The sequence below is a fragment of the Apodemus sylvaticus genome, chromosome 3 (genome assembly GCF_947179515.1).
Source record: "Apodemus sylvaticus chromosome 3, mApoSyl1.1, whole genome shotgun sequence".
NCBI classification, from domain to species: domain Eukaryota; kingdom Metazoa; phylum Chordata; class Mammalia; order Rodentia; family Muridae; genus Apodemus; species Apodemus sylvaticus.
The window spans coordinates 29,490,851-29,518,238 of NC_067474.1; the positions used below are offsets into that span (position 1 = coordinate 29,490,851).

Below are 27,388 nucleotides of genomic sequence, written 5' to 3' on the forward strand. Positions count from 1 at the left end.
TACATCCATGAAAACTTTAGAGTATTATGGCCAAAAGACCTGTATGGAGAAAAAAGTCTCACAATCAATCCCACTACTAGATTAAACACTAATGCGGAGGCTTCCATGTTCTATGACACAGGGGAAACATGTGTAGCTTTATGAGCTTGTTTTGCAAGTTTGTGTTCTTGTAATCATACACTTAGGTTCATTTTCAGCAGAACGTAAGCTCTCAAAAGACTGGCAATTAGATACTTAGAAACATTTCCTTAAAAGATAACCCACATACAATATTTGTCATATTAAGATACCAATTGTAACATGTAGCTGGATATTTTCCCCACCTCTTAATGATTTCCAGTTTCTGGAAAAAATCCCTCACCTAGAAATAGGAGAGATGCAGCTGGTAAAATCAGTGAATTCGGCTGCTACTGAATCACTGGTTTGCCTGGTGACCGTGTGTCTCATTTCTTTCAGTTTCTACTTTGTAAGATGCAAGTAACTAACAGCATCAATAAAAGCACTTCCTTCCTAACATCTTAAATTCTTGTGAGTTAATTCTACTGCATTCCAATCATTCTACTTCAAGCTCAAAAAGTAACAACAGCAAAAGCAGCAGAATCCTGCATTCTGCTGTCTCCAAGGACAGCTCACATCTTAAACAGCCACGTGACGGTCTCCATTAGCGCAACATGAAGCATCATTACCATTAACCACCCCATCATATGCATTAATCAAATTAAACTAATACTTTACAGTCTGATTTTGTTCAAATAAATACTCGATGACACTAATAAATAATAAACAGACAAATCACCACTAAAATGGTTTATCAGTCAGCTTTCCCTTCCATCTTAAAAAAAAAAAAAATCAAACAATTCTAGGTATGTTGCTTTACTCTAACATTCTGGAGTAAAAGCCTCCCCTGGACCAGGGGGATGTGAGGAGAAATGAGTCTGAGTAAGGGTTCCCCACCACCTGCTGCTTCCTAGACTCCAAAACTCCAGCTCCAGCTATTTCCAGGGAAGAGAGAAATCTGGAGGGGAGGGGAAGAAGGTTGGTGAGAGCAAGAGGCGGGAGCAAGGAAAGGGAGGCAGGAGGAGGCGTGGCCCGGCCTGGGGCCGGCGGGGATAAATACAGAGAACTGGGTGCGGGGTGCGGAGAACTCCGGAGGACGCCCGAACGCAGCAGCACCGCGGACAGCGCCCGGCCGCGCCGCGCCCAGCTCAGCCAGCGCAGCCCTCTCGCCCTGAGCCCGGAGGTTCGCGCTCAGCGCTCTCCCAAACTAGCCGCGGCACCATGGCAGAATCCCACCTGCAGTCGTCTCTGATCACAGCCTCACAGTTTTTTGAGATCTGGCTTCATTTCGACGCTGACGGTGATTATTTTCTTTTTTAACCCTTTCAAGACTCGTCTCCATTCCTTCCCTGCCCTTCCCTTCCACTGTGCTTTTTCATCTCAACCGTCCTTTTCTGTTCTTTTCCGTCTTCCATCACCTTGCCTAATCTCCGTCTCCCCCTGACTGCCGACCCGTCATCCTGGAAGTTTGCATTGTGTGTACGCCATCCCCACGCTTTAAGCGTTCATCTTTCTAGGAACGGCAACGATGGGACAGAAGCAAAGACTGGGAAACCTTGTCCCCCAAAAGTTTCAAACACCATTCCCAGCAACCCTGCTACCCTCCTATACCCTCTACGCGGTTGAAGTTTTACACCTCCGAAGCCAAGCGCTGCCGCGGCTGTACCATTGCTGATTAATGGGTGCTCAGGCTACATAGCTTCCCAGGACGGCTGTTCTGGAAAGAACCGAGAAGAAACTTAGAGACATCTGACACCTGGGTGTCTCTTTGTCTTTTCAGGAAGTGGTTACCTGGAAGGAAAGGAGCTGCAGAACTTGATCCAGGAGCTTCTGCAGGCGAGAAAGAAGGCTGGATTGGTAGGCTTGAGAGTGTGCAGGACCCTTCACGCCATTCATACCCATTCTTGTGTTTCATAAAAGAGGTTTTGTGGGCGAAAGTAAAGGCTTACTTGCTAACAAATGCGAGAGAGAACGTATTTCCAAACTGCGTCAGGAGAAAAAGTGTGTGGTGTGATATGTGTGTGCGTGTGTGCGGGATGGCTAAAGAGAAAATCCCTATTGTCTCAAATCGGCCATATATATTCTATAACCCTCCTTTCCTTAATAGGTCTTTAAAGGAAATGTCGATGTGCAAGACCCTCCATCAGGTCCTCACCTCTACCACTGAGTTGGCTGTGTGATTTCTAACTTCTCTTTTCTAAACGATAAGGAAGGGGTAGAAATACATTCCTGCCCCTTGGTGGTCAGGAGCAGATCTGCAGATTCTGGTGCCAATTTCTGCTGCGAAGTCAGAGTAGCTGGGAACGGGGCGGGGGAGGGGTTTGCCTTGACCCTTGTTCCTGAGAAAAGATAGCCAATTTGTAATACCTGTGAGAATTTAGCCAAAAAAAAAAAAAAAAAAAAAAAAAAAATTTTCCTTTCATTTTTGTTGAAGAGAAACCCCCAAATTAAGAAAGTCATAAAACAAAGCACTGCAAGAATTTCATGTATTGTGGAAAGAAAAATATTCTAACGAGAAAGTACTAGTGATGGTTTTTAAATAAGTTATGGTTTTGACATAAGCCATTGGTTAAATAAGTTATTATTGTTGTTTAAGAATTAATTCCTTTGGGTCAAATTTATTTCTTGGGAAAGGATGATGTCAATGTAAAAATCAAATGTACCCAACCAACTTTCAAACATATGAGATGTTTGTATAAAGAATAGGTTGAGAATACAGGTCTGACGGCATTTACATAAGACTGCTTTTCAGAAAGCAAGATTAGATATGGAGTAATTAGCCTTTGGTGTTTTGGACTATAATTACAGAGAAAAATTTATATAGAGGTAATATACATATCATCCATAGATATTATATAGCATGCCACCATTTCTAGTGCTGTGTGTGTGTGTGTGTGTGTGTGTAAGAGCGAGAGAGGGAGAGAGAGAGAAAGAGAGAGGGGGAGAGAAAGAGGGAGGGGGGGAGAGGGCAAAAGAGGGGGATATTAACAGGACTGTTTTTGTTTTGTTTTGGGGGTTTGGGGGGTTGGTTTTTGTTTGTTTGTTTGTGGGATTTTCCTTCCATGTTGTTCTTCCATGGTGAGATTTGTATAGTAGGTATCCCTAATCAACAGTAAAACGAATCTCCATAAAACTGTAAATGCACTCTGATGTATTACACGCAGAGCAGAGTATCAGGTTGTTAAAATTGTGCCAAACTGACTTTAAACCAGATCATGCTCTGGAATAAGATCAAAGAAAAATGTCTTCTATGCACTTTGCCCTCTTTTTCCCTTATGCATTAGCATGCAAATAAATTTGCATAATAATATCACTGTGGTTCTATAGATCATTAGCTGATAAAACAGAAGGAATTTTCTTCCTCACTTAAAATACCTTAAATGTATATGGAAAGTTTTATTTTCCACAGAAATTATAATTACAGTCTTGGATGGTGCTTCTAAAGGCTACATGATTATATTTTAATCTTCCAGAAGCAACTTTCATATTGAAATTTAGTTCTATTCTATAAATAAAATTCATGAGATCGGTGCTTTTCATCTCCTCACTTTAATACTTTCCTTTTAATTTAAAAAGTTCAGGTGGAAATTATAGAACTTAGAGCTTATTTCTTTTCTCTAGAACCTAATTTTGGTCCATAAGAAGGTCTAATTAGATTATAATTCGATGATATTAATCTTTCATATAAGCATGTGGTCATATCAAATTGCTTGGTACCTTGATACCTGAGAATTTTTTCTGAATTACATAATAGGCTTTGGTTGGCTAACTAAAAATCTAAATTAATACCTAGAGAAAGAATTCATATATATTAGGCACATTTCATTTAAACTAGTGATCTATTGCCATTAATCAACTTTTATGTGTTTGTTCACTATAAAAAACATATATGCTGAGCTGATAAACCAGACTTCTCATTTCTGACTTACAAGGACATAAAGAAGCATTGATTTCACTCATCACATTAATAATGTGAATGTTTTCATTTTCACCAAGTATATATGATAGTCCAGTGTCTTATTTCCAAAATCACTACCGTTGTGCAGTAAACAATGTGTTGTCATTAAATTTATGCTCATCTTTATAAGTCTGCAATTGATGATGGTGGTGGTGGTCATGGCATGATCCTTAGGATTTAAAACATTGATCACTCCCAGACACTTCCCAAGGTAAATATCAAGTCTGCCACTTGAGCTAGTGGTATTCCGTAATTTTAATATTCAAAATAAAGACTTTGCTTTTTTGTTCACTTAAAACTCTGTGTAAAGGTCTGGGACTGATATTCCCATGCTTACAATGTTGAGCTATACACTTTCATTTTCTTATAATTGTTTCTAAACCAAAATTTAATAAATGCAAACTGAAAATTACCCATAATAGAAGGGTTCTTTTAGGACCACAGTGTGGCTAAATTCATTTATGCTTTCTACCTTAGCTCTACTATACATTTACAATGGCTTCAAATGGGTAAGTGTTGGCATTAATGTTTCAGAGCGTCACTGTGGCCCTTACATTGTATTAGACCAGCTACAAGTTTACTGCTACAGTAAACTTGTGTAGTTGGCACTGCCATCTTGTTCATTAAAGTGAAAATTAAGACCTTAATTTGCTTTCTCAAGGAGAGAGAATAGGGCATTAGTAAGAACTGACCTATTTTAAATAAATCAGTTCATGTAACAGAGATATTTTAAGTGGGCTTTGTTTGAGACTCACTTAAAATAGCTTACAGTTCATAACTCTCTAATGTGCTGATATGTAAAGGGATTATAAACAGGAATAACCACATTGAAGATGAGAAAGTCAAAGGAGAAAATAGCACTTACTTAGTCATGCTAAACATGTGAAAACACAAATTTGTCCAGTCGTTGTTCCCCTCACACTTTCCTCCCAACATTTAACTCTCTAATTTTATTTAATGAACACACACCTGTTTCAAGTCAGAAGGATTCATTGTTTGCAAACTCAATGGCTCTTTCACATATGCAGATTTTGCTTTTTGGCGTCAAATACCTACTCCTATCTCCCATAGATAAGACATTATGTTAAAATAAGGAGATGTTATCAAACAAGACTGTATGGCGTAATAAAGTAACCTTCCAAAAAGCAAACATTTGAAAGTATATTAACAGCTATTCTATCTCATGCTTAATTTTTGTCAAGGGAGGGCAAACTATTATTATCTTTGTAATTAAAATTTACAGTAATTTATGAACATCATTATAAGAACTTTTTTTTACAAACATCTTAGCTAATTTATTTTTATAATTTTAGGAGCTATCACCCGAGATGAAAACCTTTGTGGATCAATATGGACAGAGAGATGATGGAAAAATAGGAATTGTAGAGGTAAGAAACCTATGCATTTGTCTGATTGAATGAATGAACATCAATGTTAAAATTTATCAGGTCATCTTACATCAGACATCTCAACCACAGAGGTCATTCAATGCCATTCATATAGCATCTTGTCTTCCCACACATCAAATTAAAGATGGTAGCAACTTAAAAAGAGACTAAAGAGTTTAATGTAGACTGGATCCTAGTATGCAGACTTAAAAGGGCAATACTCAATCTCTCTCACGTTCTGGTTTACTGACGGAGTGGGCCAAGCAAGCCCCACCTTCTAAGTGAGCATACTCTCACTGAATCTTCCATATCCTCCCCAGTACAAGGTCCAGCACTTAACAGTGTAAACTTCTCTGTGATATTTTCAGATCAAATATTCTCAGCCCCATGAAGTTGTCATGGCAAAAGAGTGCATCCTGGTTGGTTTCTGAAATTCTCTTTCAGATTGATAGATGGCCCTAGCAAAGACACGAGAACTTTCCTACAGTGAGTCAACACTTCACAATCTGGCATGTAGGCACACATTTGAATCTCTAGAGGTTAAAACTGTGCGTGTCAAATCTTGCCTTTTGACACTGACTTTTCCTCTTAAAGACATCTTATTGTGCCTATAAGTCATCAAGGAAAGGAAATCAATTATTCCTCTATCTATATTCTCAATTTACAAAATATATGTGGTATCCCTTACTCCTACTGGTGATGTCTTAGCTGTGTTTATCTCTACCACCTGCTTTTTTTAAAACTGGGTAGAAAGCTTTATCTAGAAAAATGAATAAGATCATATTTTGAAATATGACAAATCATAATTGTGTTCATAAAGCATTCTCAGTCTCTTCAGTTGTGAAGTGCCATGGACTTTTAAAAAATAGTTATAATTTACTTTTGATTCAAGGAATTAACCTGGTTTTCAAATAATTTATCTTATTAGGACACTTGTGGTACCAATGTGAAATACACATATTTTTAAACACCTACTACAAATAGAGTGAAGGGAGGGCAAACTATTATTATCTTTGTAATTAAAATTTCTCCCTGGAGCATACACTTTCCCCTTTTGCCTGTGTGCAACTCATTACTGTATAAATAGGTAATGGTTTTTGAACTTACAGCAGATATAAAGGCCGACTAATCAAGACAAGAATAAAATTATGTTTCTGAACATACATGAGAGGAGATAAATACTCAAAACTAGTTTGAAAATCTACAACACGTGGTATTCTAAGTTGGCTCTTTCATAGTTCTGACTACTTTATAATTCTAGGTGAAGAAAGACTATTTTCTTGTATTTAGCAATTTCACTTTGAATCAGTCTAGTGGACTCAATTATTTATTGTGTCGTTTGATGATATGAGGTTATGTCGTAAAAGCATGCAAGTTATTCACAAGATGTTGAATTTTTAATTAGGTAAAATGAGTGAAACTGGGTTATACTCTGTAAGATAGAGTTTATCTACTTCAGACTTATCATTTGAACTTCAATATCAATGAGAAACTGGCACCCAGCAAATGCATTGTTTTAAGATATGATAAAACACCAGCTTCCACGCATTTAAGATGATAACTATTAGAGGGAAGGCAAAGGGTTTTGAATGAAAAAAAATAAATGGAGGTATAAGAAGATGTGTGTGTGTGTGTGTGTGTGTGTGTGAGAGAGAGAGAGAGAGAGAGAGAGAGAGAGAGAGAGAGAGAGAGAGAGAGGCAAACCCTCCAAATAGCACAGCATAATGACATTGCACACTGTACCTTGTGAGCTCTCATAACAGTTATTAGCCAGGATTTGGAGAAGGTAGCCGAACAACATTATCTAAAGAGAAGAGCATTTCTAAATGGGAGAACAGGAAGGAGACCACCACAGTGGTTCATAACGTATGCCTAGGGAAGCTAAGTAAGGGCTGAGAGAAGTCCTGATGCATCCCTGGAAAACAAGAGTAAAATGTTACAGGAAACATACAGAAAACAGGGGAGATGCTGGGGATTGCAGACTCTCAGTTCACCCTATGGCATCACCGGAAGGCTGTTCATCCCGTGTCCAATATGGTATTACTTGCTAAGATGTCCTGTGTATAATGAAGCACTCCAATATAAAAAGTCTACCTAGCTATTTCCCAAATGTATTACAGCCCCCTTCCTCCTAGCAAGTGCACTAATCCTTCCTTAGTGTTCTGAGAAGGGGGTTCAACTAGCTTGTATATAATGCTCACTTGACTCCAGAACTCTTTGAAGTCTAATCAAAGCAAATTAACGTGCACACAGTATTCTGCTTCCCTGAGGGCACCCAATTGGATTAAAAAAAAAAAAGTTACCTAATTTTCAATGCTCTGATCTGATACATCAACTGATACTTTCTACAGAATGCACTTTACCTAAACATTAAAAAGAAAGAAATGTTGGGATGTCTAATATTCGGATTTTGGCAATTTAATGACTTTAGTAGAATGTTAAAATTTATGAAGGTGGTCCAGTAATAACAAAATTGTTAATATAAGTTTAAAAGACAAGCATTGAAAACTTGAGATAATTTAACAAATACTATTGCAGTTAGAAATGTTCTAAATTTATTAAGACTAATATAGTTCTGATGTTTGGAAGGCCCATTAAAATAATTAAGTAGAAGAACTAAATGATTTAGCAAGTCATGGATTTTTTTTTCTCTAGGTTTCACACGAGGTACACAAAGATATTTCCTTTTGATAGATGTCATATCTTTAAGTGCTCCCTCTGTTCCCTTGGGCAATGTGTGGGAGCCTATCAGCCTCTCTAGGCTTAGTGTTTCTATCTGTCCAGGTCAGTGCATACACTGAAAAAAAATAGATCTAAAAGCTATTTTAACCTAAAAACTGTAACAGCCATTGAAGAGAAGCAGAAACTCTTCCAGCCATTTCTCCTTTCTTCCAAGGTAGGATTTAAGCTTGTACACTTACTCAAGATGAACGTTATTTTTCTTCCCAGACTACTCATTTACTTTAGAATGATGGAAACTGATTAATGATAAAATCAGGTTTGAAATTTTGTTCTGGATAGACTTTTTTTAAATGATATACTGGAAACCCTTTTTGAATATAGGGTGCTGATGGTAAGAGATAAATGTCTCAAAATCAAAAAATGTTAGGTTATCTGACTTAAAAGCTGCCTCAAACTACAAACTACATAAATAGTTTCAGAGCATGTTTCCTGGACTATGGGAAAATTTGACTGTGTACTAACTTCATATGTCTATTATGAGCATGTGCCAAACAAGACAATTCAGGTCAAACAGAATACTGTAAAAGCATGCAATGCTCAGTTGGCATTATTACTAAATACAGAAATAAGCTACTGAAAAACCTACTCTATTGTCCAAAATGTCAAAACCTCTTTCTCTTTCTCACGTAATTTATTAAATTTGAGTTATTGAACTCAAATTTTTTTGGTTTTTTTTTTTTTTCCGAGACAGGGTTTCTCTGTGTAGCCCTGGCTGACCTGGATCTCACTCTGTAGACCAGGTTGGCCTTGAACTCAGAAATCCACCTGCCTCTGCCTCCCAAGTGCTGGGATTAAAGGCGTGCACCACCACCGCCCCGCTAACTCAAATATTTTTAAGTTCATCATTATTTACCTTCCACATTCCCTGGACTCACTTCTCCCTGGCGGGAAAATCCCTCCTTGGTTCTTCAAATGTAAAAAATGAATCCTTGTCTAACATGCTCATCAGGAAGGGTGATATATCCCAGAGTTGCATTCAAATGTGATGAACTCTGCTCTTTCGCATGTTGATGTGAATGTCTCAGCTATTTGTCTCTATGAAGTCTCTGTCCTTGGCTTCTCTTCTGACATGTGGTATTTTGCTTTATTTTTGTGCCTATGTCTTGCTTAGAAATTTTTATGCAAAGGGATTTTTAAAACCATCTGTCTTTCTATAAGAGTCTTACTATGGCAGGGGATGGGGGAGGGAGACTTTGAATCAATCACCAGAAATCAACATGGTGACCTAGAGTTTAGCAGCAAAAGAAGGCATAGCTAGGATTCCAACCTTCTCTCAAGCATAATGCAAACGGTCTATATTATGCTAGGGAATGAAGGGAGATGGAAAAGCATGCAAGTCAAAATCTTACTAGGGCTGAGCTCCCTGGAAGCAAACCTGAGTGGAATCACTATGAAAAGGATTGCTAGGAAGTAATTGGGAGAGCAAAGGCAGTAGGCCTGGGCACTAAGGAATCGGGAGCCTCACAAACAAAGCCTTAATGGAGACTTCCTCTGTAGTGAGCTCTGAAGTGGGGGGGGGGGGGTGTTCCTTTGGAGATCTCCTAAATTTTGACTGAGTGTAGGATTTTTATACTCCTATGTGGATTAACCATGAGATAGAGCCTCCTTGAACCTGGGGATGTCTTCAGCCCAGACACTTCCATGATGGGACAGCTGAGTGCGAAGTAATACTTTTGTAACCAGAAACAACTCAGGGCAGCATCTCCCTATCCACAGCCCAGTAACAATCCAAATTAAGTCCAAGGGAACTTTACGTCCAGAAGATGTCAGTAATTTCATTTGTTTTGTTTTCTAAACTAATATATAAAATTCATTTGTGTTTTAAATAAGATAGTACTATGATGACTATTAACAGTTTAATGAGATTTTTAAAAGAATGCTTTGCATATAGATATAGTCAGTATTTTTATAATTAAGATAAAAGAGCACACACAAAAAATATACATCTATATACTATCTATACAGTATAGTATATAGTATAGTATATATACAGTATAGTATATATACTAAATATACTATCCATAAAGAACAGTGGGGGTGGCGGTACACACCTTTAATCCCAGCTGTTGGGGTTTATATCTGGCTCTAAACAAAGTTAACATCATTCATTGCATCAACAAAATGAAGATGGTATCTTCAAAGACAGGCAACTAGCAAAAACATTGCTTCTCCACTTTCAGTGCCAAGCCACCAACTCCATAAGCAATGACTTCAGAAATTCCACCTGGACCTACAGATGTCTGCCTTACTTTCTGTTCATTCCTTTGGTTCACTCTACTTTTTTCTGCAACTCACATTAAAGACTGGGGAGTCCATAAGAGGGAGAACAGGTAGCCCAGTAACTAAAAAAAAAAAAAAAAAAAAAAATCACCAAGAATCTTGAAACCCCGCCAGGACTGGAACCTTCTATGAACATTATAACTTAGAAAATTTGAGAAAAAAATTGGTCTTACCTAGCATTCTATGGAAGTCCTTTGACACGTCCTACACATTGTCTTAGCTGCTATAGATGGAGAATCTCCATCTGAAATTTGAATAGACTTGTATGCACTGACAAAGCGGGTAACAGAAAACACAGGACAGCCACACTGTAGAATCTACCTTGAAAGGAAGTCTTTCTATTTACCTCAGGAACATATTATCCAAACATATGCATTGCTTTTTAAATGGCTACTTAGCCTTACAATGATATGTTATATGAGTAAAATTCATTTTTTAAAAAACATAAGATAGTATTATAATAAGGAGCATTAACAGTTTAATGAGACCTTAAAAGTGTTTGTATATACAGTCAGTATTTTTATAATTAAGGTTAAAGGAGCATACACAAAGAAATATAAATCTACACTATAAAGAACACCAGGTGTGGTGGTGCACATCTTTAATTCCGCACTCTGGAGGCTGAGGCAAGCAGATCTCTAAGTTTGAGGGCAGCCAGAGCTACACACAGAAACCTTGTCTAGGAAAGCCAAAAAGGAGAAGGAGAAGGCGAGGTGGAATTGGAGGAGAAAGAAGAAAAGGAGGAAAAGGAAGAGAAGGAGGAGGAAGAGTACTATCATTCTTCATATGTGACATTCTAGAACTCTTTGATCTTTATGTGAGCTACATAAACTTTGTAACACTAAGATGGGTGAATTTCCCTAACCTTATATCTAATCATTACTAACTATTGTATTCTTTTACTTTTTCAATATTTAAATAGTTGGTGGATTTTCAGAACTATGCTTTTCAAGAGAAATCACTATTTTTTTAGTTTAAGACAACATATATTCTATGAAATTCAAGCAATATAAAAATTATATTAGTAAAGGATGTTGACTCTATATCATGTCAATGAAGTATCTCTAATTTAAGAAAATCACAAGCATGTATCCTAAGCACCTGACATGCTGGGCTCTGTTGGCTCTGGATGGGCATAATATGCAGACAAGAAACACTCTCTGAGTTCTTGAAATGACCCAGGAAAGAACCCCTCAAAACATTAAAAGTTATATACTAATAAGTAAAGTTGAGAATGGTTATTTCCAGTTTCCTAGATGAGTGTGCATGTAAATCATACCTATGACATGACATTGCATAGCTATGATTACACACAACCTGCTAACATGTACACTTAACAAGTTCCATTGGTCAACTTGTCACATCGCTGACCTATTTCCTCGTTCTTTAAGACCCAGAATTTCTATTTTGTTACTGCTTTGTTCTCACCCCTCTCCTGGATAAATCTTTTCTCCCTCCTCACATCATTTGAAGTTCTAAAAGAGGCATTCTTCAGAATGCCTTCAGTGTTCTACACCCAGCTCTAGGAGACTGGCTGTTTCTTCCCTCTTTGAAGACCTGCTCTATGTCTGCAGTTCTCCCTCTCTTCTATTTCCCCATAGCTTCAGTGGAGACCTGCTTTCCGGGCCTAACTCTTGCTTCTTTAATAATAAAAATCATTTATAGCTACTTTCTACTAGTAGCCCACATACAGGTGCAGAGGAAAGAAAAATTCATAAAGAAGATGAGTTCTAGATTTCCCTGAGTAGGAAGAAGCACAGCTTCTCATAGCCACTGGTAGCAATCACCAACAAATGTGTCATTTACATTCTAAGAGTGAAGTAGCAACCAACTCATCCTACCATTGTAAGCAAGAAGTATGTTGCAGACATAATTTATTACCAGTCATAAGCTATAACTGAGTCTCAGAGTCTGCAAGTCACCAGATGGGATCATTCAATCTGTATGTCAACTCAAAGGTTGGGCTTTGAATTATATTGAACTGTATTATTTATAAAGAGCAGAATTTTGTGGGTAAAGTAATCAACTACACAAATAATACTTGAATGTTATAATGAGATGCCTGAAATATATATAATATTATATATAATCTCACACTACAGTGATATAAATATATTTATGGACCAAAACCTGATTTAATTTCTAAAATTACTGGCAAATCCTAAAGCGCTATTTTCTTCTTTTAGATGTGTTATCACCTACACATTGTACACACATATACATATACATACATACACATACACATACACATACATATATATATATACACACCGCACTAATTAAAATCTACCCAGACTAGTGGTCTTTACTTCTAGTAAAGATATTCTCCAAGATTATTTGTTTTGTCTTCTATATAAAGACTATGAACAGAATTGAGATTTTAGCCATTTTTCAAAGATTGAAAAGCAAGATAATTTATTTTTTATGAATATATTAAGACTTTATTAAATGATCTTATATTACAATAGTAGCAACTGTTCTCTCACAGCTGAGAGGCTGGGAAGCTGTGTGCCTTTACAGTCCATTTGGGTACTTAAAGTATGGAAGACTCCTAAAGAACTGGAAAAGCAAGATAATTTAAACTACATATTATATAATTTACATACCCATAAGGTAAAATGACATTTTACATTAAACTTCAAACCTTAATGGACCTAAAAGGCTGGAAACTTTTTAAGTGGGCATGATAACCTTGCCCATCATTTAGTTGAACACTTAGGAGATCTTATGACCTTAATATGAATTTCAAGCCCAGCTTCATAAATTGTGGATAACAACCCATACAGAACCACAAACAATTTGGCAGCAGTAAAAGTTTTCTGAATACACACACACAAAGAATTAATTCAAAATTAACAGTGTAATGAATCCAGGGAGTTCCTGGTGTGCTTGCCATGCAGAGAGTCACTGCACCCTGGGTACTGAAGCTCTTGGGCCTGAGGGTGTTTGATGCCCCAGTGTAGGGGAATGCCAGGGTGGGAAGGTGGGTGGGTAGGTAGGAACACACCCTCATAGAGGCAAGGGGAGGGATATGGGATAGGGGGTTTCCAGAGGGGAGACCTAAAAAGGGGGATAACATTTGAAATGCAAATAAAGAAAATATCCAATAAAAGAAAAAAAAAGCACCCCAGCTATCATTATGACGCACTATGAATTTCAGTCTTTTTATTCCACATAAGAAGTTTTCTGCTCTTGGATAAACATAGTAGTTTATCTATGGGAAGCAACAGCTTCTAATATTTTCCTACTGCAATTCCCTAACACGCATCAAATCAGTGTATCTGTGTATTGTATTACAATGTTTGGCTTTAACATGTTCTGTTAGAGGTGTCGAATTGAGTTTCACAAAAATTTGTTGAATGAATTCTGACTTGGGATTAGAACAGAATTTTCAACAATTTCTGTGATGGTACCAAAACATGATTGGGCTATTTTATACTTCATATTTATATGAAATACTGTTCACAGCACTGACAATTTATTGTACTTTAGGGAATTGCTACAGATAGATCAGTTCTAAAAGATTGAGGATGTTCTACATTCTGTAGTATTAAACATTCATCTTTAATAAATGATAAAATTATATAAAAAGTATGATTTTAAACTAACTTGTTATGGTTTATTATCAGTAACTGTTTTGTTTATATATTTATATCATACCTGCCTGGGGTCACTTAAAGCATTCTCAGGAGGAAAGAGGCTATGAATGGTAGAAATTTAAGTAGCTCTAATCTAGATATTTAAAGTGTAAGTGCCAAGACTAAGGAGTCACGCCTGTACTTCAGGGAATTCAACCACTGCTGAAAATCAGACAAATGTTATATGTGAAGATCCATTCTTTAATGATAAAGGGTCAGTAATTCCAACAGCACGTACTTTGAGCCTGGGACATTCATTTCTCCTTCACCTTCTTTTTCTACTGATGAAGGTACTGAGGGCCAGTGTAGCTAGGGAAGGTGCCAGGGACCACAGCTCATTAGCAGGAGAGCCAGAAATAGAAGCCACATCAGCAATGGGGCCATCAATCCAGCTCCCTCCTTCTCCACATGCAATAGATTATATTAGTCTTAAAATGGGATCTGTGGCTCCTTACTGAGACAGACAGACAGACAGACAGACAGACAGACAGACAGACAGACAGAGAGTAGGGAAGGAGAAGGGAGAGAATAAGGGAGAGAGGGAGGAAAGAAAGAAGAAATGGAGGAAGAGGTGTTGAGATTATGGAATGAGATCTGAGGGAGAATGTCACAGAATCCTGCAGTAAAGATCAAAAATCAACCTGAGCCCCATAATCAAGCAGAGATCACAATTTAAGAGTGTTCCCTGTTCCTGCCCAGTTTCCCCTCTTTATGGTGATGTGCCTTTCTGCCTCTTTCTACTGTTTACAGTTGTCTTTGGACCCTCTCCATTGTGTTTCTCTCCAGGATTATACTTGTATTTAATTTTTCTACCTTCCCTTCACCTTTATGCATGTTTCTCACAAGTTCCCATTTCACATGAAATTTACAGCCATGCCGTGTTCCATCCTGTGTATCCCCCAAAAGGACCAAGACCTGATTCATGGCTTAAAGGTTATGGAGAATGCATCTGCATGTATGTGCAGCAGTTCACATGGGGTCCACTACAGCCATCTCCTCTGCTAGGCATGCAGGTCCTCGGGGGCATAGATACTGACGTGCACCTTGGAAGTCTGCAGAAGCAAAGTCCCAGACAGGGAAGCTGAACTGTGTCCTTCCTCTCCTAGACAGCTGGTGTTTATCTGCTCCACTTTCTCAGCCAGTGGAGTTGCTCGTAGAGCATGCTGAAGGGAAACTGAAGCAACAGGGGACGGCACGGGGCCCTTTCCAGGCTCCTCATGTCTGTTTTTCCATCTTTTCCAGTTGGCTCATGTCTTACCCACAGAAGAGAATTTCCTGCTGCTCTTTCGATGCCAGCAACTGAAATCCTGCGAGGAATTCATGAAGGTAAAAATCCTCCTCCCTGTAAGAAAGATGCTGGGCATTGGAAAATTGTTGGGTTGTATAGATTTATTTAAATTGGGTTTTCATCTCCAAATTTCTTACAGACTTGGAGAAAGTATGATACTGACCACAGCGGCTTCATAGAAACTGAGGAGCTTAAGGTGAGTGAGTCAAAGCTAAGGTTCTGCATGCTCCTTCCAGATGCAAGCAAGAACTGCTGAGGGAGTCACATCTTAAAAAAAAAAAAAACACTCCTACAAAGAAACTTACGTTGAGCGGTGCACATTTGCACCCACTCTTTGCATCATTAATGAAACACCAGATCGAAAGACAGACTTCAAGTGCTTCCTGAGATTCTGTTCATCTGTGCCAGAGATTAGCATTTTCTCTGCTGTACCTACATTGTTACATAAGATAGATGGGTGATTGTCATACATACAGAGACAGAGAGATAGAAGTATCTAACTACACCAGCTAAGTAGGCTACCACTCTCTGTAGATTTGAAATACTATTTTATCAATCAATCTCCTAAAGAGACCAACGACAGAGACCCGTGTTGTACCTTATGCATATTTATTTCATCTTTGCATATGTTGTTTAAGCATCAGTCCAGTGACAGAAGGCCTGTAAAATGTTGAGAAACCTACTGAAGACCATTCAGACAGGAGACACCAGGCTGTAGTGTTTAATCCCAGGCCCATCCTCCACATTAAAGACCTCAGAGACAGCCTATAGCCTGCTGCCTATCAATTATCAACCTATTACTATAAATTATACAAACTGTGGAAAACTAAAATTTTGAAAATTAAAGCTATTAGTTCATACATCACATGATAGAATTCCTGGGTGATGAGGAGGCATGTGGGATAGAGATGTAAGGAAAAGTGATGTGAATTAAATGTAACCTCGGGACAAGTGACTGTGTGATTCTACTGTTTCCCATCTTCAAAGCAGGGGTAGCAATACCATAGTATCAGGTATGCTATAGAGTCCAAGTGAGATACTCCACTGCATAACAGAAATGGAATGCATTCACAAAGGATTTTACACTCAGTTCAGAAATGGGAACAAATCTTCCACCTCATTTCCTCCAGCCAATCAGAAGACTTCTTAGTCAGTAAGGTTTTACTTCCTATAACTTCAGAATATGGAGTAATTAGTGGTCTCAAGGGCTAGCAAGATGCCTGGGAGTGGGGGAGGGAGGGTTAAAGGCATCTGACAACTTGGCTTTGATCTCCTGAGTCCAAAATGGTGGAGGGAGAATTAATTCTCTGCTCTGCACATATGTGCCATACACCTGTGCACCTTCAAAACTGGCACATGTACACACAGTTTCTTTTTTTAGGTTTTAAAAGGGAAGCAAGTTAATATGGCTGAATACATGTGCCTTCTATGTCACAGACATAGTACCGCCTCTGATTGAATCTCAGCTTTGATTCTTCAGGAAATTTGTCAGGCGGTTTACTATGACTCCCAGGGTATGGAGAGATGGAAGTCCAGAATGGCTGGGGAACTTTTCACAATGATATAGTTGCTTATGAAGGGAACGTAGGCTTGGTCCTGGAGCGTCTGCTAACATCAATACACGTGTTTTTTCTACAGCACCGTGTGTCTCAAGCGTCACCCACTGTGAGCTGCTTCTGCTCTGCTATGTGGGAAAATGGGTGCATCGTTTTCCTAATCATACGCCAACATGATTTAAGAAGGGTAGGATGTTAGAGATTGGGCTGGTACATTTGAACCACTGTAAAATTGCTATAACAGACTCTTTAAAGTGCCAACACTTTTAATACAAAGTTCCTGAAAGCAATATCTTTCAGAAACACTGCTCTGTAGCTAGAGTCCACTGGCTGCCAGGGAAGCTATTGTGGCTTTACTCTTTTAGACAAAAAGAATTATTTTAAAAAACGCTATTACAGTATATAATGAAAACTGTGGCTCACTTCAGTACTGACCTCAAAATATTCTCAGTCTTGTTCTTTGTTCTAAATTTTATCCTGAGAAAGGAAATTCTAAATACAAGTCCTCCTCCCTGGAGAATTTTAAAGATACATTGGCATTTTTTTAATGGATAATTCAGGAAAGCTAATTTTAAGGAAAGAAAGCTAATTTTAAGATCCATAATAGAGTAAAACATCACTTGCTCTCGAATATGACTTTGAATCCTAGTGTCCCAAGGTTTCTCCGAGGCTATTTTTGTGACCACGATTCCACTGTCTGATGAGGCTTTTTATTTAACCCAATTAATCTCTGACAAAAAAAAAGCCTCAGAAAGCTCAAAAATAAATCTCATCCCCCCCACACACACACCAGATAACTTTGAATTTTCTATGGATTTCACTGTGGATCTGAAGCAGAATATTCGAAAGGATAATAAACGCATCAAACCAGAAGCATCCCTCCCTCGGAAAAAAAAAAAAAAAAAAGTAAAGAGCTTGTCCTCTTTAAGGAAGTTGCTGGAGCAGCTTAAAGATGCCGAAGAAACACCTCCATGACTATCTGGGTGCAGGTCTGCTCAGTTTCCGTAGCTGCGTTAATTCATTTGCTGAGGAAAAGAAAGAGTGGCAAATGAACGTCCGTCTGTGCAGGACACCAAAAGCTATTACGTCCCTCAGAATTCACACTGACGTTTGTATAGCAAGCCTTTGGAAAACTTATATTTAATTTTTATCTCTGTAAAACAAAAATTCAGATTGCTCCCGAGTTCTAACTGCTAATAGTAATTTGCACCCTTCCCACATTAATCTCGGTTTTAATACGATTCATGTGTCCCTCGAGAATTCGATGATACCAACTGTTGTACAGTCAGCGGAAGCGTCGGAACAAAGACTCTGCAAATTATAGCAAATACATCCCGGGGTGTGGCAGGAAATGTATTTAGATTATTTTCATATTTTCATCCAGCTTGCTGAACGTTTTTTACACAGGTTAGAGAGGTCCAGACATGTACCTTATACTCTGTCAGGAAGATCACGTGAAAACAGGTGACGAGAAGCATCCACAGTGGTCATGTTTTAAGTTTTAAATCCGATCCTTTTACATTACATAGTCCACACTCTCCTTTAATTACAATCATAAGAGCACAACATGACTCTGTCTGTGACACACCGGGTCTCAGTAAAAGGAAGATGCTGTGCCTGTCACAGGTGGATTCATTTTGGGAGGCCACGAGGACCACCTGACTTTCAGAGTCCTCTCCTCACCTGGTGCCACCGCAGAGGTTTTCTTTGCCTTCATCCAGGTATATTTTGTTGCAAACTACATGTTATCAGTGACATTTTCTGAGTGCTCTTTTTTTTTTCCAACAGAACTTTCTAAAGGATCTACTAGAGAAAGCAAACAAAACTGTGGATGATACCAAGCTAGCTGAGTACACAGACCTCATGGTAAGACTAAACTAGAACAGATGTAGGCAAGAACTCGTTAAGCATATTGTCTGTGGTTTTGCTGACTCACAAGAATACCTAGGATGGAATAAACAAACTGAAGCTTTCACATCGCATAACCACAAAGGAGCATTTCTGATAAAGCTGTGTCACATTTATCTCTAAAAAGATGGCCTTCCTTTAAAAGCCAGAGTAATTGCATTACTAAATGGTATAGCTTATACATGTTATATTTATACAGAGCATACAAGTGACATCATCACCCTTTGGTCATCGAAACTCTGAACTTACCATTGGCACATTTAGAAAACCATAGACTTGTTTTTTTAATTGGCTGATTGCTTTATTCATAAAATCACTTAAGATAAGTTTCCTTTCCTTTGATTTTATTATGTTAAAATATTTTATCCATGCTATTAATGAGCAGATCCAAACACTTCTTAAACTTGAAATTTTGGTAATTATATAAACAGTATTTATTGTAACAGTTGAATAATATAGCCACAAAACTTCTTTAAACAAAGGTGTCAAATGCAAATGAATTAATGGTGTTCTAAGAGAAAATAAACATTCATGAGGTTACTTGTCTTGAGTAGGAGGTTTATTCATCTTAATTCTTCATAAGATTTACAGTTCCAAATAATGTGTGTGTGTGTGTGTGTGTGTACTGAAAGTTATTATGTCTTACCCCATGGGTTAAGTAAATAAACCATGAGCCATTACTTCTGTGCTACGTTAGATCTGGGATACCCCAAGGAACAATCTTCTAGAGTTTTCTGTTCGCGTCAGTGCTGCTAAGGTTGACTTTCAGTGTTTTAACTCCTTAGTGCAGTTCTGTCTGCTCCTGCAGCATCAAACAGGTGGGCGACAGCCTTGCTGCATCCTGAAGACAAGACCTAAGCTGTCTTTGGTCCTCTCTTTGGGGAGTGGACACTAACCTACATTTATCAATTTTCTCATTTGTCTCTATCTTAAGGGATTCTATTTAAAGTAAAGTCGCCTTTACAGGTAGGAATCTGAAGCTGCCTTTCATAAAGGTCTCAGATGGGAGCTTCCCCCTGTTGGTCTGGCCCAGTAGATCTGATTAAATGTCATAAACCAGTTCCCACCCAGGAAGCAATTAATCAAGAACTAATTAAAACTTAAATATATAGGTGAGGAAGCATTTCCCTATGGGCACTAAATTCTGTGATCTAGTTGTTCAGTATCTTGGTAGACAGTATAACCATAATAGAATTTATGATCAATGGATTTGTAAAATGCTGTGTCAGTACAGAACCCTCAAAAAAAGATGCACTTACAAAAAAGAATTATTAGACCATCTCAAACTTTTCTTCTTTCTTTAGAAAGAACTCTCTATGCACTGTCATTACCGTGACCTTTTTCTCAAATATATTTTAAGATGCTACGTTAGTATTAGCATTACCTTTGTTGTGGTAATATTACTGCCTTCTAAAAATGTCAGTTTCCCAAATAAGTATATGTATTTATGTACGAGTGCATCTCAATATGTGATATTTAAGTGTAATCGTGAGTTAGGAAATATTGTGAAGTTTCTTGTAGCCAATGGAAATTAATAATTTGAGATTGTTCAAAATAACTTAGTTTTGCTTTTGCTGAATTTCATGCTTCAAATTTAAAAAAAAAGCAGGCTGGGGATGTAGTTCAGTATTAGAGCACTTACATTGCAGGTGCTCAAGATATTTGATTTTTGAATGTTTGTCTCCTTCATTCAATAATCTATAACTCATCGTCCTAAACAATAACAATGCCTTTCAGCTGAAACTATTCGATTCTAATAATGATGGAAAGCTGGAACTGGCAGAGATGGCCAGGTAAGTTTCATAACTGCACAGATGTTATTAGAATAAACAGAACCCCATCTAAAATTCTAGCCTATTAACATAATGGTTTTTCTCTCTCTTTCTCTCAAAAGGTTACTACCAGTGCAGGAAAATTTCCTTCTTAAATTCCAGGTAGTTGGCTTTTCTCTACAGTAAACAATATTTTCCTTAAAAATTCAAATGGTATGAGATTTGCCAAGAGAAACAAGTTGTTATACATTACCATTTTTTTGACTGGACCTCTCTTCTGACTCCTAGGGAATCAAAATGTGTGGGAAAGAATTCAATAAGGCTTTTGAGTTATATGATCAGGTAAAAGTATTTTCTTCCCTTTTTTTCTTTAAAAAAAAACCCTGTGAAAACAATATTTAACATGAAACCTATCCTCTTGTGAGTTTACGTGTGACATGTATTTATTAGCTATAGGAGCAAGGCTGTATGGCAGCTCTTTAGAGCTCACTTACCTTACACATTTGAGATTGGACATCCTTAATGGCCCCCCCATTCTTTTCTGCTTCCCTTTCCCTGAAATCTACTAGTCTGTTATTTCCACGAGTTTCATTATTTTAGAAACAGTGACAAGCTTATTTCTTCCTGCTGTCAAGGTTCACCTATATTATAATACATTACAGAGTGTCCTTTATAAATGTGGAATAATATTCTTTATTTATGATATCCTCGTATATACAATTTCATTAGGCCATTTCCACATGTTAGCTATTGTGAAGAAGTTGAATAAACATGGAATGTTAGTACCTGTAAGAGATCCAGAACTTTTGGATAAAAGTACAGAATTGTAGTGTTTTATGTCATATGTTAGTTCTGTTTTCAATTTGTTGGTGTATCAATGTTGCTGAACCATTTTGATTTTCTATTAACAGTGTACATGTTTCCAATTTCTTCATATCCTCACCAACACTTACTTTCTTTGCTTGTACTGCAATAGTCATTCTTGCAGCTGTAAAATGATACCTCATTTGTTTTCAATTTGCATTTCTGTGGTGAACAGTAACACTAATCACCTTTGCATAAACTGACTAGCCATTTATATCTTTTGGGGGGAGTATCTATTCACATTTTAGTCCATTTTTAAATCAGATTAGTTTAAAGCTGGTGAATGACAGATATTTCTTACCTCTTTTAATATTACATTTTTTAGGTAAGGAATTAGTGCCTACCTGATAAATTGTCTGCAAATATCTTCTCCCATCTGCAGGCTGCCTTTACCCTAGATGGCTCGTTGCAACCTCTCTTCTGAGCTCCACTGTCTTCCTATAGTTTATGTTCTATGATCATAACGCATCACTCACTGTTAAGAGTGATGTCGTGAACTTTCAATGTGTTTATGTTGTCTGGTTTGGGTTTTGGCTTTGTCACAAGGTTTCATGCTGTATGGCCTGAAATGCACTGTATTAACCATGCTGGCCTTGAACTCACCCATTTCTTATGCCTCCTGAGCTAAGATTAAAGATGTGTATCCCCATACTTGGCTCTAGGAGTTTGATATCTTCGTGATTTAAATATTTGCATTAAGTTAATTTTTCCCAGATAAATGTTAGGGTCCAGGTTCCTCCCCCATGCAAGGGGATACAGTTTTCCTCATACTTTTTGTTGAAGAGAATACTCAACCTTCTAGAGTAAGATGGGTTGATTCTATGCATGTGGACAAATTCCAAAACTCCTATTCTATTCTATTCTATTCTATTCTATTCTATTCATCTTTCTTTGTCTCGATATCAGTTGCTATGTAATTACAGTTGTAGTAACTGTAACTGAGTACTTTGTTTTGAAATGAGAAACTTCAGCTGTTTTTTCACATTTGTTTGTTTTTTTTTTAGGGGACTACGCCATAGCATGTCTTAGTCCCTGAGCCATCTTACCAGTCTGATACTTCCATTCTCACGCTTTATTTTTCTTTTTCCTAAACTAGTTCAGCTTTGGGTCGTTTGTGGTAATATGTTATTTTAGTTGTATCTTTTATATTTCTTCTTAAAATACCATTGGAATTTAGAAAGAGATAACACTGATTTTTAGAATTAAACATTTATTACTAGTTATTAATTGAATAACATGTTAACATGGTTACATCTTCCAATCCGTAAGTACGGGTGCTTCTCCCTCCATTGGCTTATGTCTGTGATGTCATTCACCGAGCTTTACAACTGTCAGTACACATGTGTTTTACTTTCATTGCTAAGTTTACTCTTAAGCAGTTTATTCTATTTTTAGTACTATTGCAAGAAGGATTTTAATTTCTGTTCCGAAACAGAACTGATGTTTAGATGTAGGTTTTCCTATTTTTATAACTTTGCTAAATTTACTCATTAATGCCAACGTGTTTTACCTTCAGAACGTTCTATATTTAAAAATCATATTATTGCTTCTTTCTCAATTGTTTTTCTTGTCTACAATTTCACCCTCTGGAAAACATGGAAAGCGCTCACCAAAAGAAAGCAAGTGCCTCAAACTAAAGATTTTTAAAAAGCATGGGCAGCTGAAATTACATGATCCAGTCATTCATTTAACAGAAATCTTGGAGAATATATCTCACATTCTATGATATGCTAGCCGAAGCCAAGCCACTGTGAGGATCTGAATAAGGAACCTAAACCCCCTGAGCCACAATATTGTTTGGAAATAGAAAGCAATAATGATATTCCCTGGCAGAGTTCAATGGAACTTAAGCTAAAGGAGGCATTCCATAGATGTTTCTCATATTAAAAATTTAGAACTTCATGTATGAAGAAAGATTGGGTGCGAGTTTGTTCGCGCTTTGGGCTTCTAATCACTCTCTTCCTGCACCTACTCTTTATAACTGCTGCCTGCTAGTGTGACATCAAGACAAGCACAGCTTCCCCAAGCCACAGTGTTCTCCCTTGTCATGGGAATATATTTAGTTTTACTCATTTACTTATTACAATGAAAGATACTCTAAACATAAAGTGAAATATTAAATGTGAGTATACTTTGAAATTTTCAACCTATTCCACAAATGTAAGTGTTCGCCTATTTTGGAACTGTCAAGGGCTCTACCCTAGCACGGCAATTCTTCTGAGAGCTCTCATTACTTCTAATGTATGCTCTTCCACTTCCTCTCCCCCAGGACGGCAACGGATACATAGATGAAAATGAGCTGGATGCTTTGCTGAAAGATCTGTGTGAGAAGAACAAACAGGTAATTTAGTAGTCATGTCAGTTATTTCTTAAGCAGACTGTAGGGAACCGCCCAGAAACAACCACACATCTGTTGTGGAAATATGTTGAAAGAATTTGCAGAAGACAGGTGCAGATTTTAATTCTTAACTCAAATTGAGTCTAGCACAAATCAGTAAGCTGAGACAAACAGATGTGATTTAGAAACGATCTGGTGACTATTCGCAGTGATAAAAGATCTCTTCTTAATGGATTGGTGTAGCAAGCAGTTCCTCAAGTTTTATCACTGGCCAGTGGTTACTTAATGCCCATCTTTAATTGGATTACAATGCTATCTATGTCCTATACAGGAGTTGGATATTAACAATATTACTACATACAAGAAGAACATAATGGCCTTGTCGGACGGAGGGAAGCTGTACCGGACAGATCTGGCTCTTATTCTCTCTGCTGGGGACAACTAGAGTTGGTGGCCACAACCACTTGCTAGTGATACATTGTATCTAAAACCATAACTGTGCGCTATAAAAGAGTAGGCTGTATTTTCTTTTATATCTGTAAATTCTACGCATATAGAGAATTATTCAGGATGTGTGGCACATTCTTTTCTGCTTGTTTCTATACTGTTTGTAATGTACAGTTTTTTGTAAGCGTATAATTGAAAAGGAGAAAGTTCATGCTTATGCCAGTAAATGCAATCAATTTTAAAAAATGAATCTAACATGATTTTGCTTTCATAAATACAGATGAACATTTGGATTTCCCTAAAACTTCTACCATCTTAAAAATTCTAGTGTCAGATGTGTAAATGTACATCTGTCATTTAGTAAAAGAATAACTCCTGACAAGCCAAGTGTGTTTATTTTAGGCAATCACAGGACTGTCCCATAAAGCACCTCTGTGCTGTTTCCATCTAGTGGAAGGGATGTGCTTCTGCTTCTGAAGCACCAAATATCAATAGTTAACTATGACTTTATTATAAAACAATCTCCCTAGAGATTTAGTTTCCTGATCAGTGACACGTCTACTGCTTGAATAGTTACCACATTATTGATTCAAGCTGGCTTGGTGGCAAGGGGAGGTAGCCAGATGACACATAAATCTGTCTGATTCTATGCCTATATTTCCAAGAAGTCTACTGCCAGAGAGTATGACCTTAGCCCATTTTCTAAATTATTTTCATGTGTTCCAGATGACATAGTAAACTGCTGTTTTATGTCATATTCTGTGTGTACTCTCTGATTAAATTCAATGTACTGAGTATTCTGGTGTCTAGTTTGCATACTTCCTGAATTTTTCTATGTAGAACTGTTCATTTCCACCAAGAGTATCTGCTGCCTCTGAAAATATTTTTTTCTAGCTATAACTAATCTATTTTTAATATGTAATTGAATTTTAATGTAAGATTCACAGCATCCTGACTATTGAATGTTATTTCATCAAAACTTATGTACTCTGTGGATTCTATATTTCATATTGAGATCAGCATTCAAAATAGTTCTATTTCTATCTGCAGAATTCCAGATGAGTTGAAGATAGTAATAGAAGAGAAATGCTAGTTTAATCGTTTATCTTATCTAGCAAATGATATTCTAAAACCTTCACTCTGACCCACATGCAACTCAATTTCATGTATCCTTTAGCTAGTCTGGCCTATGCTGGTTATTGGTGACAAAGCCAGATTAATTGCCTGGATTCTTTATTGTGAAGCAAGAGGCAGTGAAAGATGCTATGAAATTTATAGTTATCACCTAATGGAGGTTTAGGTCAGCTTGAATTAAGCACTTTTTCCAATTCATAAAAATAACAACAAGTGCGTTCTCTTTTCCCAGAAAAGGAATCTGTCACAAAAACAAACAAACAGCATCAGAAACCCACTGTATCCCAGAACAGGAAGGAGTGATACACGGGCTTTGCTGCCCCATGTATTTGGAAGCAGTGACTTTAGACTGAATTTAACTACCAAGAATAAAGAAAATTACATTACTCTCTCATATTTGTTTCTGCCCCAAAGTGTTAATTGTCATATAATCTATTATCAATTAGGGTAGAAAAGTTGGTATCTGAATCATCATATCCTGAGGGCTCTAATACAGATTTTGCTCAGTGAATGACTACAAGACGAAGAGGTATAAGAAGTTTTAAAGATTAACCAACAAAATTTGAGACCCAAATATTTAGAGATTTCTTTTTCCTCAAGTGATTTGGCCACAATTTTTATGCAAAGTCTAAAAAGGAAATGAGAACATACAAAGATATGTTAAATTTCATTTATAGAAAAATATCTTTTCAGTCAAAATAGTACCAAGTTTGGCATGCTTACTGACAGTAGTAGAGCAAAACCTACAATAGAAAATATAATATTGTCATAGTTCTTCTGATGCTATTTGTATGGGTTTGGGGGGTTATTTATCTATTTATTTTTGAAAAAGGGTCTCACCAAGTAGCATATACTGGCCTTGAACTCTTGATCTTCTTGCCTTAGCCACCCTTGTGACAGGATCACAGATGTATACCACCATACCCAACACTAGTAGTAGCATTTCTCAAAAGACCCTGTAGTACGGACAGAAACAACAGTCACAATTCTAGTAGCTGAATCATCATGCTGGAGTCAGGTTCCTGAATACTATCAAAATTCTTAGACAACAGTAAGTCAACAGATCCTTTTCTTGGGAAGAGAACAGAAAAAAATAATAAAAAGAAAACAAATCTAGAAATGTGAATGTAAAACTGCTGGTACAATGTCTGCCTCAAAATCTTGAACAAAATACATTTTAAGCTTAGTTTCAATATGAATATGAATGGTGGGTAGATATGCAGATAATACTGAAGGTATCTCTATTGCTCTGGGCACTGTGGGCACTGAAGTAGTTTTTTAGCAATTTAGAAGAAACATTAAAAAAACATACTTTATAACACACACACACACAAAGAGTGAAAAAATGTAGCATGTAACTGCCAAAAGACAGATAGCCAAAATACAGATTATTCCTAAATATCAACTTTAAAATATAACACGATTGAGAAATATGTGAGAAAATTGAAAAAAAAAACGAAATGTCATAAAAAGAAATTTCCTTATCCAATAAGCATAAAAATAACCAATTTTATTTTTAATCATAAGAAACCCAAAACTTTAAAAATTGGATCATACCAAGAGCTCCTAAGAAGGCTGATGAGGCTGTGGTATGGAGGAAATACCTTCATTAAGTCATAGCATAAACACTTTGGCAAACCATTTGGCAGTGTCCACTTGATTCCAACATTCCCCACTAAATATCCATTTGATACAGCTGAAAAATTTCACACCACCATACTATCAACATACTTGAGAACATGTGTATTTTCACCTGACAGACAAGTTCACAACAACATTATATTAAGGAACTACCAAACTGAGGTACATACACACTCCATACATTCAAAGGAATGCTATAGACCAATTCAGGTGCATAAGCAGCTTCTACACAGGTAGAAAGAGCTAGAAACAGAGCAGCACAAACTCAGTTGCATGTTTCAAAAGCAGGTATAACGAATCCCAAAGAGGAAGTAGCAGTTCCTGATGAGGAATAGGGGTGGGGTCTCTGGATACTTGGCAACATCTTATTTCAGAAT

General features: G+C 37.3%; 1 protein-coding gene across 2 annotated transcripts; it reads left to right on the plus strand.

Annotated features, from left to right (window-relative positions):
* Positions 1-1,180: 1,180 nt before the first annotated feature.
* Positions 1,181-24,234, plus strand: Calb1 (calbindin 1). 2 transcript variants are annotated; one of them, XM_052175434.1, is made up of 11 exons: positions 1,181-1,357; positions 1,838-1,914; positions 5,329-5,403; positions 15,306-15,389; positions 15,491-15,547; positions 18,696-18,773; positions 20,553-20,608; positions 20,710-20,749; positions 20,876-20,929; positions 23,721-23,792; positions 24,121-24,234. In XM_052175434.1, exons 1-11 carry the CDS (start codon positions 1,279-1,281, stop codon positions 24,232-24,234), a joined length of 786 nt encoding a protein of 261 aa, XP_052031394.1. In that variant the 5' UTR covers positions 1,181-1,278. The 2 variants fall into 2 exon arrangements, with proteins under 2 accessions (XP_052031394.1, XP_052031395.1); XM_052175435.1 differs by lacking the exon at positions 5,329-5,403.
* The last annotated feature ends 3,154 nt before the right edge of the window (positions 24,235-27,388 follow it).